This window comes from Nomascus leucogenys, chromosome 15, assembly GCF_006542625.1.
Source record: "Nomascus leucogenys isolate Asia chromosome 15, Asia_NLE_v1, whole genome shotgun sequence".
Lineage (NCBI taxonomy): Eukaryota > Metazoa > Chordata > Mammalia > Primates > Hylobatidae > Nomascus > Nomascus leucogenys.
The window spans coordinates 71,411,510-71,426,501 of NC_044395.1; the positions used below are offsets into that span (position 1 = coordinate 71,411,510).

General features: G+C 37.7%; 1 protein-coding gene and 1 long non-coding RNA gene across 2 annotated transcripts in view; one reads left to right on the forward strand and one right to left on the reverse strand.

The window, feature by feature from the left end:
- Positions 1-11,986, reverse strand: part of RNF141 (ring finger protein 141) — a 29,442-nt gene extending 17,456 nt beyond the window's left edge. The window contains exons 1-3 of the mRNA XM_003254936.4: positions 11,857-11,986; positions 4,878-5,071; positions 1,540-1,648 (exon numbers count right to left, since the gene is read on the reverse strand). Of these exons, the coding sequence (XP_003254984.1) occupies positions 1,540-1,648; positions 4,878-5,020 (252 nt within the window). The 5' untranslated portion in view covers positions 5,021-5,071; positions 11,857-11,986. The remainder of the gene's footprint in view (positions 1-1,539; positions 1,649-4,877; positions 5,072-11,856) is intronic.
- LOC115830492 overlaps positions 11,971-14,992 on the forward strand; it is a 60,189-nt gene continuing 57,167 nt past the window's right edge. Inside the window, exon 1 of the long non-coding RNA XR_004026045.1 lies at positions 11,971-12,284. This is a non-coding gene — a long non-coding RNA (uncharacterized LOC115830492). The remainder of the gene's footprint in view (positions 12,285-14,992) is intronic.

A 14,992-nucleotide genomic window follows, 5' to 3' on the forward strand; every position in this document is an offset into this window, starting at 1 on the left:
CATTGCCAGCAGAACCTGATTTTGTTTTTGTGTCCACCATTTCCTGAAATGACGCAGGAGTCAATCCTGGTTAGTCTAATCTAAACCAATCATGCTAATCATATTCCCTCTGTCAGTGTAGGTGTATGAAGGGGATATGACCCAATACTGACCAGTGAGTTCAGAAGTGACATCTGCCGGGTCTTTAATTTAACCAATCCTGCAGTTAGTCTACGGAGCTAGGATTTCTCGATAAGTGAGAAAATAAGTATTGTTTTTGTTTAAACTGGTTTAACAGGAATTTTCCGTGACTTCCTAATGGAAGGAATGGACATCCTAGTTGAGAAAACACAATAAGCATAAGCACTGAACTGGAAAAGAAAACTAACAATGATACAGTCTTAAGTTAGTTAAGCCTGATAAGAATGCAGAGCAAAAGAAGGTCATTGTGACTAATGCAGAAAAGACAGTTTGGAGTCATATTGTAGGAGTTGGGACTATTTGGAAGGCAAGAAGGAATTACTGAGGAATTTCAAGCAAGGCAGTAATCTGATGAGAGTTGTGCTTTAGAAAGGTTAATCTCACAGCAGCATAAATTAGAATTTGGAGAAGAGTCTGGAAGTATAGAGATTAATACAAAATCTGTGATAATCTAGATCAGAAGAGAGAGATCAGTCTGCTTGAGAGCATGAAATCTGTCTTATCATATATTCCTAGTGCCTCTCACACCTGTGCTCAAATGTTTATTTGAATAAACTGGAAGCAAAACATAGTGTGGGTAAAACTGACAATCTACTGAGGAAATAAGGCATATTATTTGGGTAACCTCCAGGGTCCGTGAGTCAAAGGAAAAATGTCCTAACCCAAGGAGTCTTTATGGGTCAGTTGGGAATGAACTTCAGAGCATTCATGAATGCCCAATTTATGGTTTATATGCATATGGATGATTTTGTTCTTTGTTTTAGAGCTGGGGTGGGGATAGGAGGTAGCCTAATAAAATTCATGCCTTCATTTAATGAAAAGGTTTGTAGCCTTAGAAAGGTTAAGAAATTTCTATCTGAATCTACTCAGTGGTGGTTGAGGCTTTCTAATACTCAATGACAGCTGGCAAAAAATCTATCCCATAACTAAAAATTACTAAAAAACAAAAAAACTCTTTCAATGGATCTTTTTTCTTTTTAATGAATGAATGTATTCTTAAAAGAAATGATCTCAAGATAACATTAATTTTTAAGGTATCATCTTAGAGCTAAATAGGATGTCACCTTAGCACTCCACAGCCAGCTAAAGACCCAAAAACAGAGATACATTAGTATGATGTAATGGTTAGAGATATTGAGGCAAAAAAGAATTTGATTATAAAAACCCCTGCTGTATAGCAATTAGACAACCCTAAGATTCAAACAGCTAGTTAGAAGGCAAAAACAGTAACAAAACTATGTTTTATAAAACCACCAAGTTATTAAAATGTATATGCATTATATTATCTTACACTATTAAATACAGTTCTAGCCACCAAAATAGCTTAAGCTCAGAGGCAGAAGTCTCCATCAGTCTCACCTTGGTACAGACCACCCGTACAACCACTTTCCAAAAAGCAGAGGAATCAGACCCAGGTTGTACCTCAAAGAGAAGATGTTTTTCCTGGCCAGAAGCCACTTTAGCCGTTCTGAAAAGAGACAAGAACATGTTAATTTTATGAAAAATTATATATTAATAAAATAATACAGCCATGAAACTAGATTCAAGAAACAATTTCAGAGAAGGAAATACGAAGAAACACAAAAAGACAAATAATAATGATTATAATAACTGGATTCTTAAAACAGGGATAGAGAATATTTTGAACATAAACATGCAACTTAATTTCTAAGGTTTTTAAAGTCAACAGCTTGCTGGCATGATATTTATAAATCTCTCTTTGTCACATCTATATCTCAATGGTCTTTAAATTTCTAACAAAGACATTTAGGAAAAACAAGTCTTAGAAATCAGGGACTTAAAAAAAAGGTTGGCCAGGGCAGTGGCTCATGCCTGTAATCCCAGCACTTTGGGAGGCCAAGGCAGGCAGATCACGAGGCAGGAGTTCGAGTCCAGCCTGACCAACATGGTGAAACCCCGTCTCTACTAAAAATACAAAAATTAGCTGGGCGTGGTGGTGCGCACCTGTAATCCCAGCTACTCAGGAGGCTGAGGCAGGAGCATTGCTTGAACACGACAGGCGGAGGTTGTAGTGAGCCAAGATCATGCCATTGCACTCCAGCCTGGGTGACAGTGAGACTCAGTCTCAAAAAAAAAAAAAAAAAAAGGTTAGCTAGTGTCATTTATCAAAATTTTTTTACTGTTGCCTCAGACGTATATAAAGCATGAAAAACATCTTGCTCTTGGTTTAGTCCTTGTTTAAACAATGATACTAACAAACCTCTTGAAAATTTTTGTTCAGATAATTTGGGGCTAGATCAAGTAAAACAAATGATTTGAGACACTTTATATATAGCTCTACTGTCCTCCCCTAGCAGAGTAATTTTAATTTAGAGAGCTACAGGATTTTAACATAAAAATATATCACTTTTAGAAGATAAATGATATCATGCTATCAACATTAATTTAAATAAGTTCAAAGACATGCTTAAGTATTGCAGTTCCCTTTTATCATTACTAACAACTCTCTCTGAGCACCAGTGGGGATATCACACTCAACTAACAGCTAAATAAAATGAGGCCATCGAAAGTTAAGCAACTAGCCTTAGGAAACAAAGTCTTCGGTGAAAATAATTCAGCCGTGCCAGTTTCCAGCTCTGTTTTCTAGCTGCCAAGCTTCATCCTGTATAGGTTTAATTCTACAGTTCTCGGAGATCATTGCACGTCTGCAATGCCAACTCTGACCCATGGGAATTGGTTTTAAGAATCAAATCCAGTCAGAAATATCCTGTGCTAAATAAATAAAAGGAAGACCTCTGTATCACACTGTAAGCTTAGTTTGTGGATGGTTTTTATAGGGTACATTTTATCTAATACCTGTATCTTTAGGCTAAGGGGCAAAATTTTATACAATAGACTGGGTTTATGAATATAAATTCCAAGACTCTAAAGGAATGGTAAATGTCATTGATTACTGCTCATAAGAGTTGAAAACATAAACATAACAAAGCATTCCACTCTTATATTACTAAATTTAGAATCCTATTTTTAAAATTCTTTAAAAATATGGTCCCAGAATTAATGCTTTGCACAATACCCTTTGGATAAATTAAAAAAAATAAGTAAAATGCTAGAGTTTTTAAAACCAATGACTATATTTTTAGCACAAAAAATACATAAATACACAGAGTAAAATGTAAAATCTCCCTCTCTGCCCTCTTTTCCCACCATCTCCCAACTGAGAGACAAGCACTGGGAATAGTTTAGTTCATTTCCTACACACACAAAGACACACATCCCACAACAATATATTGTTTTGTTTTAATGAATGCAATCCAGTCTTCTTAAAAGAAACTATCTTCTAAGATAACTTTTAAGACAGTCTTTATTCTTCCCAATAAAGACAGTATGTCTTCACATAAAGACAGTATATCAAGCTTATCTAATGTGTTCCAGATTGCTAAGTATGTCTCTTATCACCTAACACCATGGTTGTAATGCCTATGGAGTGGGTTCATATATCTTCTCTTAAACTATTAATAGTGACTACAGTACTGTAAGTTTATATACTAAGTGGTCCTGAACTGCTAGTCGATTTCATTCGCATTTTTAAGGTTTAAGGAGAGGTAATATGGGATAACAGGAAAACTGAGATTCAGAGAGGTGGACATGCCATTAATACCCGTGTAATCAACTTAGCCCTCAGTTAAGAGGTCCAATCCTTAGCAGAGGGCCTTGCACATACTATGTGCTTAGTGAATGTTAGCTAAGTTGAAGAGACTAAACAGAGAACCTTTAAGATCTCATTTAAGAGGTGACTCCATAGGTTCTAATTATACTCCCAGGGGTTAGAAGATATATATAAATAAAGGTAGATGTGGATGTTGCTAGAGGCAGATTTAAAAGAAAGATATGACATCTGCCCAATTGTCACCAAGGGAGAAAATAAACAGCAAAAAAGTCATATTTTAAAAGCACAGTGGTCTGGGGGCATTCAGAGACAAAGAGCCTTATATATTTTCACAGCTTCTACATAGATCAATACCAAAACTGATAAATAAATAAATAATTAGAAGACTAAGTTGTATTAGGTGTGCTCTTTAAGAAGGCAGAAAAATTAATATTTCACTTTAGAAATTTAGTCAAAGTTAAGTAGAAATTTAAAGGTGTTAACTAATTAGAAAATATGAATAAATGAAATATATTATTTCTCAGTGATGGAAATAAGCTATTACTACATATGTATTCCTCTGGCAAAATAACGACACAGTAAAAAAACAGTATATATGTATGTGTGTGTGTGTATATATACACACACACACGAATGAATTGCTTCATGTACAGAAACCTTCTCAGCGTTACCTTTGACTATCCTAGGAGTCTTTCTCTAGAATGGCTAATTCTCATATTCCATTTTGTTATGCAAACCTTTAGTGCTTTCAAACAAGAGTCTATTGGTATAAAATTGAGATGCTGGGATGTATGTACTACTGTATCCTAGAATTGCTTCAATATGCCTGTGCTGTGTTCCAGGTTCCATTTTAAGTTCTTTCCATCTCTTCTGTCCCCATTACATACTTTTAAAAAGCTACATAGAAAGTCAACTTATAATAGATACTCAATAAGTATTTGTTAATGCTAACTGAAAACATTAAGTCTTACCAATCAATAACTCTGGTTATATCTTACACAGCCATGGCATATGGAGCTTACATACAACAAGAGGAAAAATGAAAAACAAAAAGAGCAAGGCTTACACATCATTAAGCTCAGCTACTCTCCCAAGAAATTCTTCATAAGTTAAGGAGCCACTCTCTCGAACCAATGTAACATGTTTTGCTACTTTTTCTGGTAACTTGTTAATAACCAACTGTGTCTGATCCGAAATTTGCTGTCCCATGATGAAACGATGTCTTTCAAAATCCAGAAAGAGTGTTGCTTCACATAGTTTCTGTCAAATATACAGAAAAGTTACTTTTACATATAATACAAAAACGGCAATATACTCATTCTTCAAAAAAATAAAGAAAAACTAGGAACACCTTTAAGTGAGAGTTGAGTAGACCTACATGAGTCTAAGGTAGAATTTAAATGACTCTGTTTTCAGATTCACATAGCTAAATGAGAAAACAGGATTTACTTATATATTATTGGGAGGGTGATGAACCTCTAATTCTTATAATTTTACCAAGTCAAAAACCACTAAAGCACATGTGCATGTGCGTGCGCACACACACACACACGCACACGCATTCAAGTAATTTTATTTAAGAGGAAGTTTGTCTACCTTCTATAATTTTCCTAAGAACATTTCCTGACTGCTTACCACATGTCAGGCTCCAAACTGTTTTCCGTATATTATGTCAATTACTTCTCACAACAATCCTAAGAGGTAGACAATATTACACCCCTACCTATTTCCCATAGACAGGGAAAGTGAGCTAGGTGATTTATCTAAAGTTACACAGCTATAAGTGGTGAAAGTGAACTCTGAATTTGTTTTTCAGATTCTAGTACTTACATTCTTATCCACTATGACATACTGGCTCACAATATATTTACATCAGCTAAATAATTTTGTTATTGAATTACTTTATTTATAGATGTGTACCTTAGTTTTAATTTTTAAAAATATATAAATAGACTTGTGGCTTGAAAAACTTAAGAAAATTAAAATGTTAGATATTTTAACCACCTCACATTTTCTGCTTGGAAAAAGATAGCTCTTTTGTTCATTAACTCTTTTAGGTACCCCCAAAATATATATCTAATTATCAAATTTTTAAATGCCCCCAAAATCAGATGCCCCCCCAAGAAATTCTATTTTATTTATCCATCAAAGACTATCATTTCATTTCATCCAAATTAACACTCATATCACATAAAGCAGGTGAAACAGTAATACTCTTATAGAAAAAGTTTTGGTAGGAAGATTGCTTTATCATTAATCAAAAAATAACGTTATAAATTTAAAATATATATAACTTTATGAAGTTAGTAACCCAAAAATATGTAAAATTTCCTTTAGGTATTAAAATTTAATATACTGTATTTGAAGTTTATTCCTTTAGTTACCTAAAATAGGAAAAGGACAATTGTAATAATAAAAAAAAAAACAACAGTTTTGAATCTGAGCCTACTTGGTAATAATAAAATATCACATTATAGAGATAAATGAAAGGAAGTTGTTGAGGAAGATCCAGGCCAAAAAAAAAAAAAAAAATCCCTGAAGTCAAATTGTATGTAAATATAGCCAAGTGGATTTACAGCAACTATATCCAAGAAGAAACAATTAAAGATCTTAGCTTAGAAGAGGTCTCTAGGGCAGTCAACAACAGTGATTGCTGAATTTCAAAGACTAGTAAAATCTCAAAGCACCATGGTGTTGGATACTTCTTTTAATTCTAAGCAAGGACAGTTTCCAAAAATAAACAAAAATTCCCCAAAACTTAAAAAAAATCTTAAAAAGAACTTATAACCTGAAAAGTAGTATATAATATTAGAAAAAAAGTCTTTCCCAAGAAGGGCAATAACTTCACAATGAGGTATACCACATATTTACCAGGTATACTACACATTGTCCTTATTTTTCTTGATCGAATCCAAACTTGTGAACACATCATCAGGAGCCAAGGGTTGCAGACTGGTATTAGGGAGCCACTGTGTTACAGGACTTTTTTAAAATTAAATTCAACAAGTAGCACGTGCCTGGTGCTTATGTTCTGGAGATACAACAGTGAACAAAAGAAACATGGTTCTTGCCACTGTGGAGCATCCAATACAGTGGAGAAGAGACAGTAACCACACAAATAAATGTATAATGACAAAATGAGAAGTGCTAGGTGAACAAGTACAGGTGCTGTGAAAGCCTATAAAAGGGGGACTTGACCTAGTTTTGTATCAGGGAAGAAGTCCCTGGGCAAACAACATTTACTTGAGTTCAGAATGGTCAGAGTTAGGGATTAAAAAAGAGGTAGGGACATGGCAAAAGGAGGACACTCCAGGCAGACGTTATGAAAAGTGCCTGAGACAGGAAGCAGCACGGTGACTTTGAGGTAATTTTTAAAAAGGCCACAATGACTAAAGCAGAGAGGCAAAGGGAGAGGGAAACTGGCACCAAGAGTTGGGCTGTTTAACATTTTTGTTGATGATCCAAAGACTGTATGCCTGCCCAATCTGCGGATGACCAAAACTGGAATAAATGAATAATATCTAGTGAATAATAGGATCAAGACTAAAACAGACACTTATGTGCTTAAATGAATATTTAATATGACTAAAAGTTAAATCCTGAAGAGCCAACTGCACAAAAACACATATGTAAGATGTGCTCAAAAGCAGTTAAAATATAGAAGGTCTGGGTTTTTGTTTTTGTGTTTTTTAAAGAGATGGAGTCTCCCTATGTTGCCCAGTCTGGTAACAAACTCCTGGGCTCAAGCAATCCTCCCACCTCGGCCTCCCAGAGTACTGGGATTACAGGCATGAGCTGCCACACCCGGTCAAGTCTGGGGTTTTTAATCAAAATAAGTCAACAGTATAACAGGGGCAACAAGTATGCTAAAATAATCCTAAACTCTTGCTAAAAGCAGATATCTTGAGCAAGCAGCCTACTAGTCCATTATGCTCTGCAATGGTTAGGCCACACTGAAAAGTCTGTATTCAGCTCTAAGCAGTTGGCTTTAAAGGAAACTCATAAATTAGAACATATTCATGGGCATAGAAAAAAAAAGGTTTATTCTAGTCATAGTTTGGTAAAAATGAAGCAATATAAATTTGTTTAAATATGTGGAAAAACAAGATTCATTTACAGAGAACAGGATGGCCAATAAGTATAGTAAGTATAAATTAGAAAGGCAGATTTTTGTTGATTATAAGCATGTCCCACCATCCAGAAGTGGAAATGGCTGCTACATGTGAGCTCCCTCTCACTGGAAGTATGGAAGTGTTTAGGTAAAGATTAGAAGTACATCTAATAAGTATTATAGGGATTTTTACCTGGGTGGGAAGTGGAGTGGGTGACCTCTAACCTAACATTTTATTCCCAAAATGAAACTGAACCTTCCTCTAACATTCCTGTACCAATTTAACGAAAATGTAATTAAGATTCTAGTCAAGCAGGCTGAAACTTTGAATAATATCTACATTACTTAACAAAGAAAAAAACTGAACTTTTGAAATATATAGTCTCAATATTTAATATAAATACCTATGATAATTTAACCAACATGGTATAGGGGAGATAGAATTTCTCTCCCTCTGCTCTCTTAGGGTCTCCAGCTGGGCCCAAGAATTAAACTAACCTAAGATAGATTAACAGGAGAAAAACATAGAAATTTTATTTAGTAATTTTTATACATATACAGGAGCCCTCAAGAAAAATAAGGACTAAAAAAAGTAATTAAGGCCAAAAGCTTACATAGTAGATTGGACAAAGGAGAAGTAAACTGTGAAAACATGACAAGACACAAGGGTTTGCGCTGGGGCAGTTAATCATAGAAAAGTGACTAGGAAGATAAGGGTTACTTTAAGAAGGCTTCTTTGAACACATTTCTCTCAGCTTTGATTGCCCACCTCTGGTAATGATAATGTCTTCCTCCTGGCATAGAGAGGACATCTTTCACATGGCTGTTTTATGTCCAGCCTTCAGGAAGAGTTAGGAGGGTCAGTGGGCCCTTCTTACATCTGCTGCTTTTCAATGTGCCTCTAACTCAAAATAATCCTTATGCCAAAGTGGCATATTTTGCTACCCTACATTACCCACCAAAATCATATTTGAAAAGGGGTTAGTTGCTTATTTATTGAGTTATTAATAGAAAATGATCCCCTTTGTTTCAGCATTGTTTTCATCTGCTGCCCTAGCTTTGAGTAAAGTTTATAATTTGAGGCAGCATATTAACTTATCTTGTAACTGTACTTGGTATCTGGGAAACTTCATCACTAACTCCTTGGATTAAAATGCAACACTATCTAGAGACGACTTGAGAGAGCCTGCAAAAGTGGTTTTCAACCTGGTTCCAGAAAGAGGGCTTGACATTTAGTTTATTTTGAAAATCATAAAATATTGATACATATTAACATCTATCATTATATGGGTGTGAAAATAAGATATGACTCTGTGATCTATATACAATATAAAACCACAACACAGAGTGCATGTCACAAAAACAATCTGTTGAGGCCATCCTCTAGTCACCCACCACAGCTTTTCAGTGTCCCTCTTTGGTGACTGCACATATTTCTATCATACTATGACATTCGTTAAGTCACTTGGCCATTTCCCTCTAGTGAGCTTCTTGAGGAGAGCAGCCATGGTCTCTCTTTTGGCAGATACACAAGCACTCAATAGATGTTTACTGAATAAATGCAGTAAATACCATTGGCAGTTTTTGTTTTATTATTATTCACTTGGTATTCTTTTGACTTTTGTTAATTTGGTCAGTCATCTATTAGTACTAGGTTGGAGAGAAGCAGAAGTTAAAAATATGTATGAAAGAAAATGTAAAACTGTGAAAATCTGTCATTAAATTAATGCTTATGTAAACTGGGAAACATTTACTATTTGATATTAACAAGATACTTCCCCCTAGGCCATGCAACAGTGGTATTGCATAGAAACATAATTTGCAAACCACTGGCATAGAATTCAACAAAAGACGAATTTCTGGTTAAGATTTCTCAAAGAACTAGCAGCTCTCATATTATTGTGCCACCTATAACACAGTCATTTTTTGCAAGATAAAAATATGCTTTCAAAAAGCATTTGAAGGATTTTCTAAATAAAGAACTGTTATTTTGAAATGCACAAGATCAAGGATTCCAAAAATGCCACATTCTCTAGTGGGTGGTACATAGTGAATCACTTATTTTTCTAACAAATGAATTGTGGTAGTTCAAATATTCCTTATAAAAATATAAAAATTACATCATGGGTAATTGGCAAAGCAAAAACGAAAAAACTGCTCAAAAACTCCTAAAAATTTAAACCATAATTCATTCATAAAATAACTAAAGCAAAATGGAAAAGGCTGAAAATGCACCAAAATGACTAAATGACAAGTACTGTACTGTAGTATTTTAAAAACCTCTCTGAAACCAGTTCTCCATCAAATTTTGTATCAACCTCAGTTAAAAGGATTTAATTGAAATAAACATCAATGATTTTCATTGTCAAGTCAACTTTAACATCAGTAATAAATACCAAGTACTACTGACTGGGTCCCTAAGGATATTATTTACTTTATTATTCATTGTTTACTCAAACTGTAGATCTGTAAACAGATACCAACTTTTTTTTTTTCAAGACAGGTTAACATAGATACATAGTGAAATAATTAGGCCAGAGTCACTACAGAGTCTGGAATGCCTGTTCCAGGATCAAAGATCTTGATCAGAAAAATATATATATATATGTATTAGAGAGAGAGGGAGAGAGAAACTACAAAAGGATAGAGTGCCGTACTAGGAGATTAAGAGTATGGATTTCTAACAGTGACAGTGTGTTTACTAAATGCATTTCATATTGGAAAAAGCACACTAGAGTCCTAAGAATTCTCTCTGGACCTTCCTTGCCTTTTTGGGAAGGGAAGGGGAAGGAAAGCGCGTTTGTATTTAGACGGGAACCAAGAAGGATCAGGCTACACACATCAAATATAAAGTTCATTTACACCAAATGACAAATATTAATTTTTGAAACATATAGTCATATTCTTGAGAAAAAGTTTTAGAAACTGAAGTCAGGCAATGTGAAAGAAAAGGAGAAAAATCCATACTATTTTTGAGCTCTGAATTCAGAAAGCATCACTTCTCAGATGGGTGACTTCGACATAGAGGTGACTAATTTAGGATCGTCGGCCGGTGGCAGCTCATGCCCCCAGACGAAATTCTGAATGTATAGAGGTCACTTTATAGCAAGAAGAATGGGCAGAAGGGAGTGAAAACGAATAAATTCGTGCTGAAGATGTAAGAATTATAAACAACTGAAAGTGTTCCAGCAGCTTTATATATATGCCAGAGGCAAGAACTGAATTAGCTGGCACCGCTAAATAGGACAGTGTCAGAATACAGAAGGTACACTACCTTTAATAAGGGGCATAACACTACCTTATTATTATTAGCAAGAAAACGTTCTTTTCTTAGCCGGGTCTCAAGGTAGCAGCTAGTTTGACGAGGAAAGACCTTTGGGAAGGGTAGCAGCCTAAGCCAATTCAGAAGTGTGGGGCTGGCTAAGTAGATCGACGTGGCTATTTCTGAGCTATCGTCCCAGGCAAAAGGTTTCTTATTTGGGTGTCCAGCCCGGCGGAGACCGAGCCCGCGGGCCACCCTAGCGCTCGCTCTTGCTACGCCGCCTCAGCCCCTCCTCAAGCGCACCTGGACATTTAACCAACAGCTAAGTCCGGTGGCCGAATGACTGAGCCGGCGGCAATATTCAAACAACCGTTCTAGGATAGAGGAGGAGAAACTCTCTCCGGGTCCCTCAGAACCACCCCCAGGCGGGACAAACCACCGCCACCCCGGGCAACTGGAAGCCGCCGGGCAGAAGACGGGCGTCAATAGAAGGGCCTCCCCAGCCATCCCCACGCCCCAATCCGAGGCCCGAGGAGGGCGGCGGGGCCAGGCCTGTCTCCCCGCGGAAGCCTGGCTCGGCAGCGGAGGGCCAGCTGGGGTTTCTCTTCACAGCCCCAGAGTCCTGGAGCAGCTAGCAAAGGAAACACGAAAGGACAGCGCCGCGGAGCTCACCCCAGGTTCAAGGCATCGCGCACCCTGCGGCAGCGGCGGTGCCGCCTCAGCCCGCAGCTCAGACCTGCGGGTGGCGGCGACTCAGCCCGGGACCCGGTCGCACCTCTGTGACGCAAAGCCCCGCTCCGCCCCCCCGCCCCGCGTTGCCTGGAGACGGCGCCCAACCTTCCTCTGCAGCGCCCCTACCGACCCGCGCTCCGCAGCTCCTGAGGGCTTTCGAGCCCAGATGGTCATCTGAGACGAGAGGTGGCGGCGAAGGAGTCTCGCCTGTCAGGCTCCCGGAGCAGGGGCTTCATGAGGTGGCCATGGAAACGGCCTGGCAGACTCCCATCTCTCCTGGTGCCGTCTCCGGAGCGGAAAGTCGAGCACCCCGCTGGCGACCAAGGCCGCACTGAGAGCCCTGGTTTGGTCAACAGTTGGGCTCCAAGGTACCACTTCCCAGACCTCCAGCCTCCCCACTGATCATAGATACACAAAGATCATCTTGTTTCTTTATGAGGAAATGGATTATGTTCACCTAGCCGAGTTGTTAAGCATAAGGGAATGCATGAAAAGTAATTACAAGGTTCAAAATCCTGAGCTTTGATAAATGATAGATATGATGATGAACACATGTTAGTGATATTACTGCTCTTCGGGATGTCTGAATCAATAATTGCTGTCTTTTAAGCATCTGTTGTGTGCCAAATACTGCACTAGGCACTTTACAGGCATTGCTCTTGTTTAAGTCGTTTGCTTGAAGTTGCCTAGACGATAAACAGCAGAGCAAGGATTTTAACCCAGGTACAGCTGACACTGCTGCCTCTATGCTTAGCAGTTAAACTGCTTTTTATGCTTCTTGTTTGGACACCCCTCCTTCACCAGTCACTTGTAGATTCACCCTGTGAAGAGCTAATTCTTCCCTCTAATAATAATATTCGTTGACCATTTACTATATGTCAAACCCTATTTTAAGGACTTTAAAGGTATTAATTCGTTTAATCTTCACAGCAATCCTGTGAGTAGGTATTATTAATACCTTCACTAAGACACAGGCTTAGAAAAGTCGATTAACTTTTCCAAGGTCAAACAACCATTAAGGAGCAGAGCCAGATTCAAACCCAACCAGACAGAACCCTGAACCTGTGTTTTTAATTCCTGTTTTAAACTGCCTCGGTAGTACGGTAAGACTTCATTAGGGCTAGGTCCATGCCTGTTTGTGCACCATTATTTCCCTGACAGCCAGCATGATAGTGGTTCAATATTTGAACATTTGATGAATATTTGAACACTGGAAAAGGGAAAAGCTTAAAAATGAAGTATAAATAATGATTTAGTAAATTCCAAAAGATATGAAATTCAAGAAGATTCCATAGTTCAGCCTAATCTGGACCTGGGAGTTAGAAATATTACTCTGTAAAAATTGCCTTCAATTAAACATTGTATTGGAAGTTCTGGTCAATGAAATAAAACAAGACAAATACATAAAAGGCATCCAAGTTGGAAAGGAAGTTGTAGCACTGCATTTATTTGCCTAAGAAAATTGTGGGATACTACAAAAAAGCTACTAGAACTAATAAGTGAGTTTACAAAAGTTGCAAGATACAAAATCAAATATACAAAAATCAGTTGTATTTCTATATACTAGTGATGAACAAATAGAAATGGAAAATGTTTAAATATCTCTTATCAGCCAAAAACAAAGCAGCAAATTTAGGGACAAATTTGACCAAAGATGAGAAAGACATGTATACTGAAAACTATAAAATTGCAAAGACATGGAATCAACCCAGGTGCTTATCAATAGTGGATTGGATAAAGAAAATGTGGTACATATACACCATGGAATACTATATAACCACAAAAAGGACTAGATCATATCTTTTGCAGCAACATGAATACAGCTGGAGGCAATTGTCCTAAGCAAAATAATGCAGAAACAGGAAACCAAATACCGTATGTTCTCACTTATAAGTAGGAGCTAAATGTTGAGTACACAGACACAAAGATGGGAACAATAAACACTGGGGATTCCAAAAGGGTTGAAAAAACTACTATTGGGTACTAGGTTCACCACTTGGGTGACCTGGATCATTAGAAGCCTAAACCTCAGCATCGTTCGATATACCCATGTAACAAACCTACATGTGTACCCCTGAATCTAAAAATAAAAAACATTGTTAAGAGAAATTAAAGAAGACCTAAATAAATAGGGATATATTATGTTCATGAATCAGAAGACTGAGCATTTTTAAGATATCATTTGTGCCTAAATTGACCAACAGATTTAAGGAAATTCCAATAAAAATTCTAGCAGATTTCTTTTTGATGGAAATGACCAAACTAATTCTAAAATTTATATGGAAATGCAAAGGACCTAGGATAGTCAAGACTTTCATCAAGAAAAACAAAGTTTTGGGACTTACACTACCTGATCTCAAGACATTATAATAAGAGCTAATCAACACAGTATAGTATAGGTATGAAAATAGAGTAATGGAACAGTATATAGAACCCAGAGATGTATCTATACATATGTCATCAATTGATTTTCGACAAATATGCCAAGGCAATTCAATGGGGGAAAAGATAATCTTTTCAACAAATAAACCTGAAAAAATTGAATAGCATATGCCAAAAATCTCTTAATATCTTGCTCCTTTCCTAATACTGTCACAGGATCCTTGGAGTGTTGCTTTGCCAGCCAGAAACCTCTGTGGCCAGTGGCTCCTTTGCCTGAGTTTTGCTCAGGCCCACTGGGCTCATTCTGCCCATTTGGCCTTGCAGGCTGCACTCGGCCCAGATCCCATGCCTGCCAAGGACGAGCCAGGTGCAGAGTGGTGAGGGGTGCGTGAGCAAGTGAGCGCGAGGTCTGGCTGCTGTGCACAGCCAGGCACACCAGCTGTGGTGGGGCGGGCAGCTCCAGGTGCTGGCATGGGCGCTGGCTCCTGCAAAGCTGTGGCTGGACCAGGAGTACCACAAGCGGCTTCCACTGCTGGCACTAGGGAACGTGGTGGCACCTGGAAGCTTTGAGATGCCAGGAAATGCAGAGCCCCAAAGAGGGTGTTACAGTCCTGGCTCAGGGAGCTCTTAGGCCTGGGCTCCCCAAAGTGTCAACGCTCTTCTGTTCTTCTCTCTTCTCTCCTCATTGCTTGCA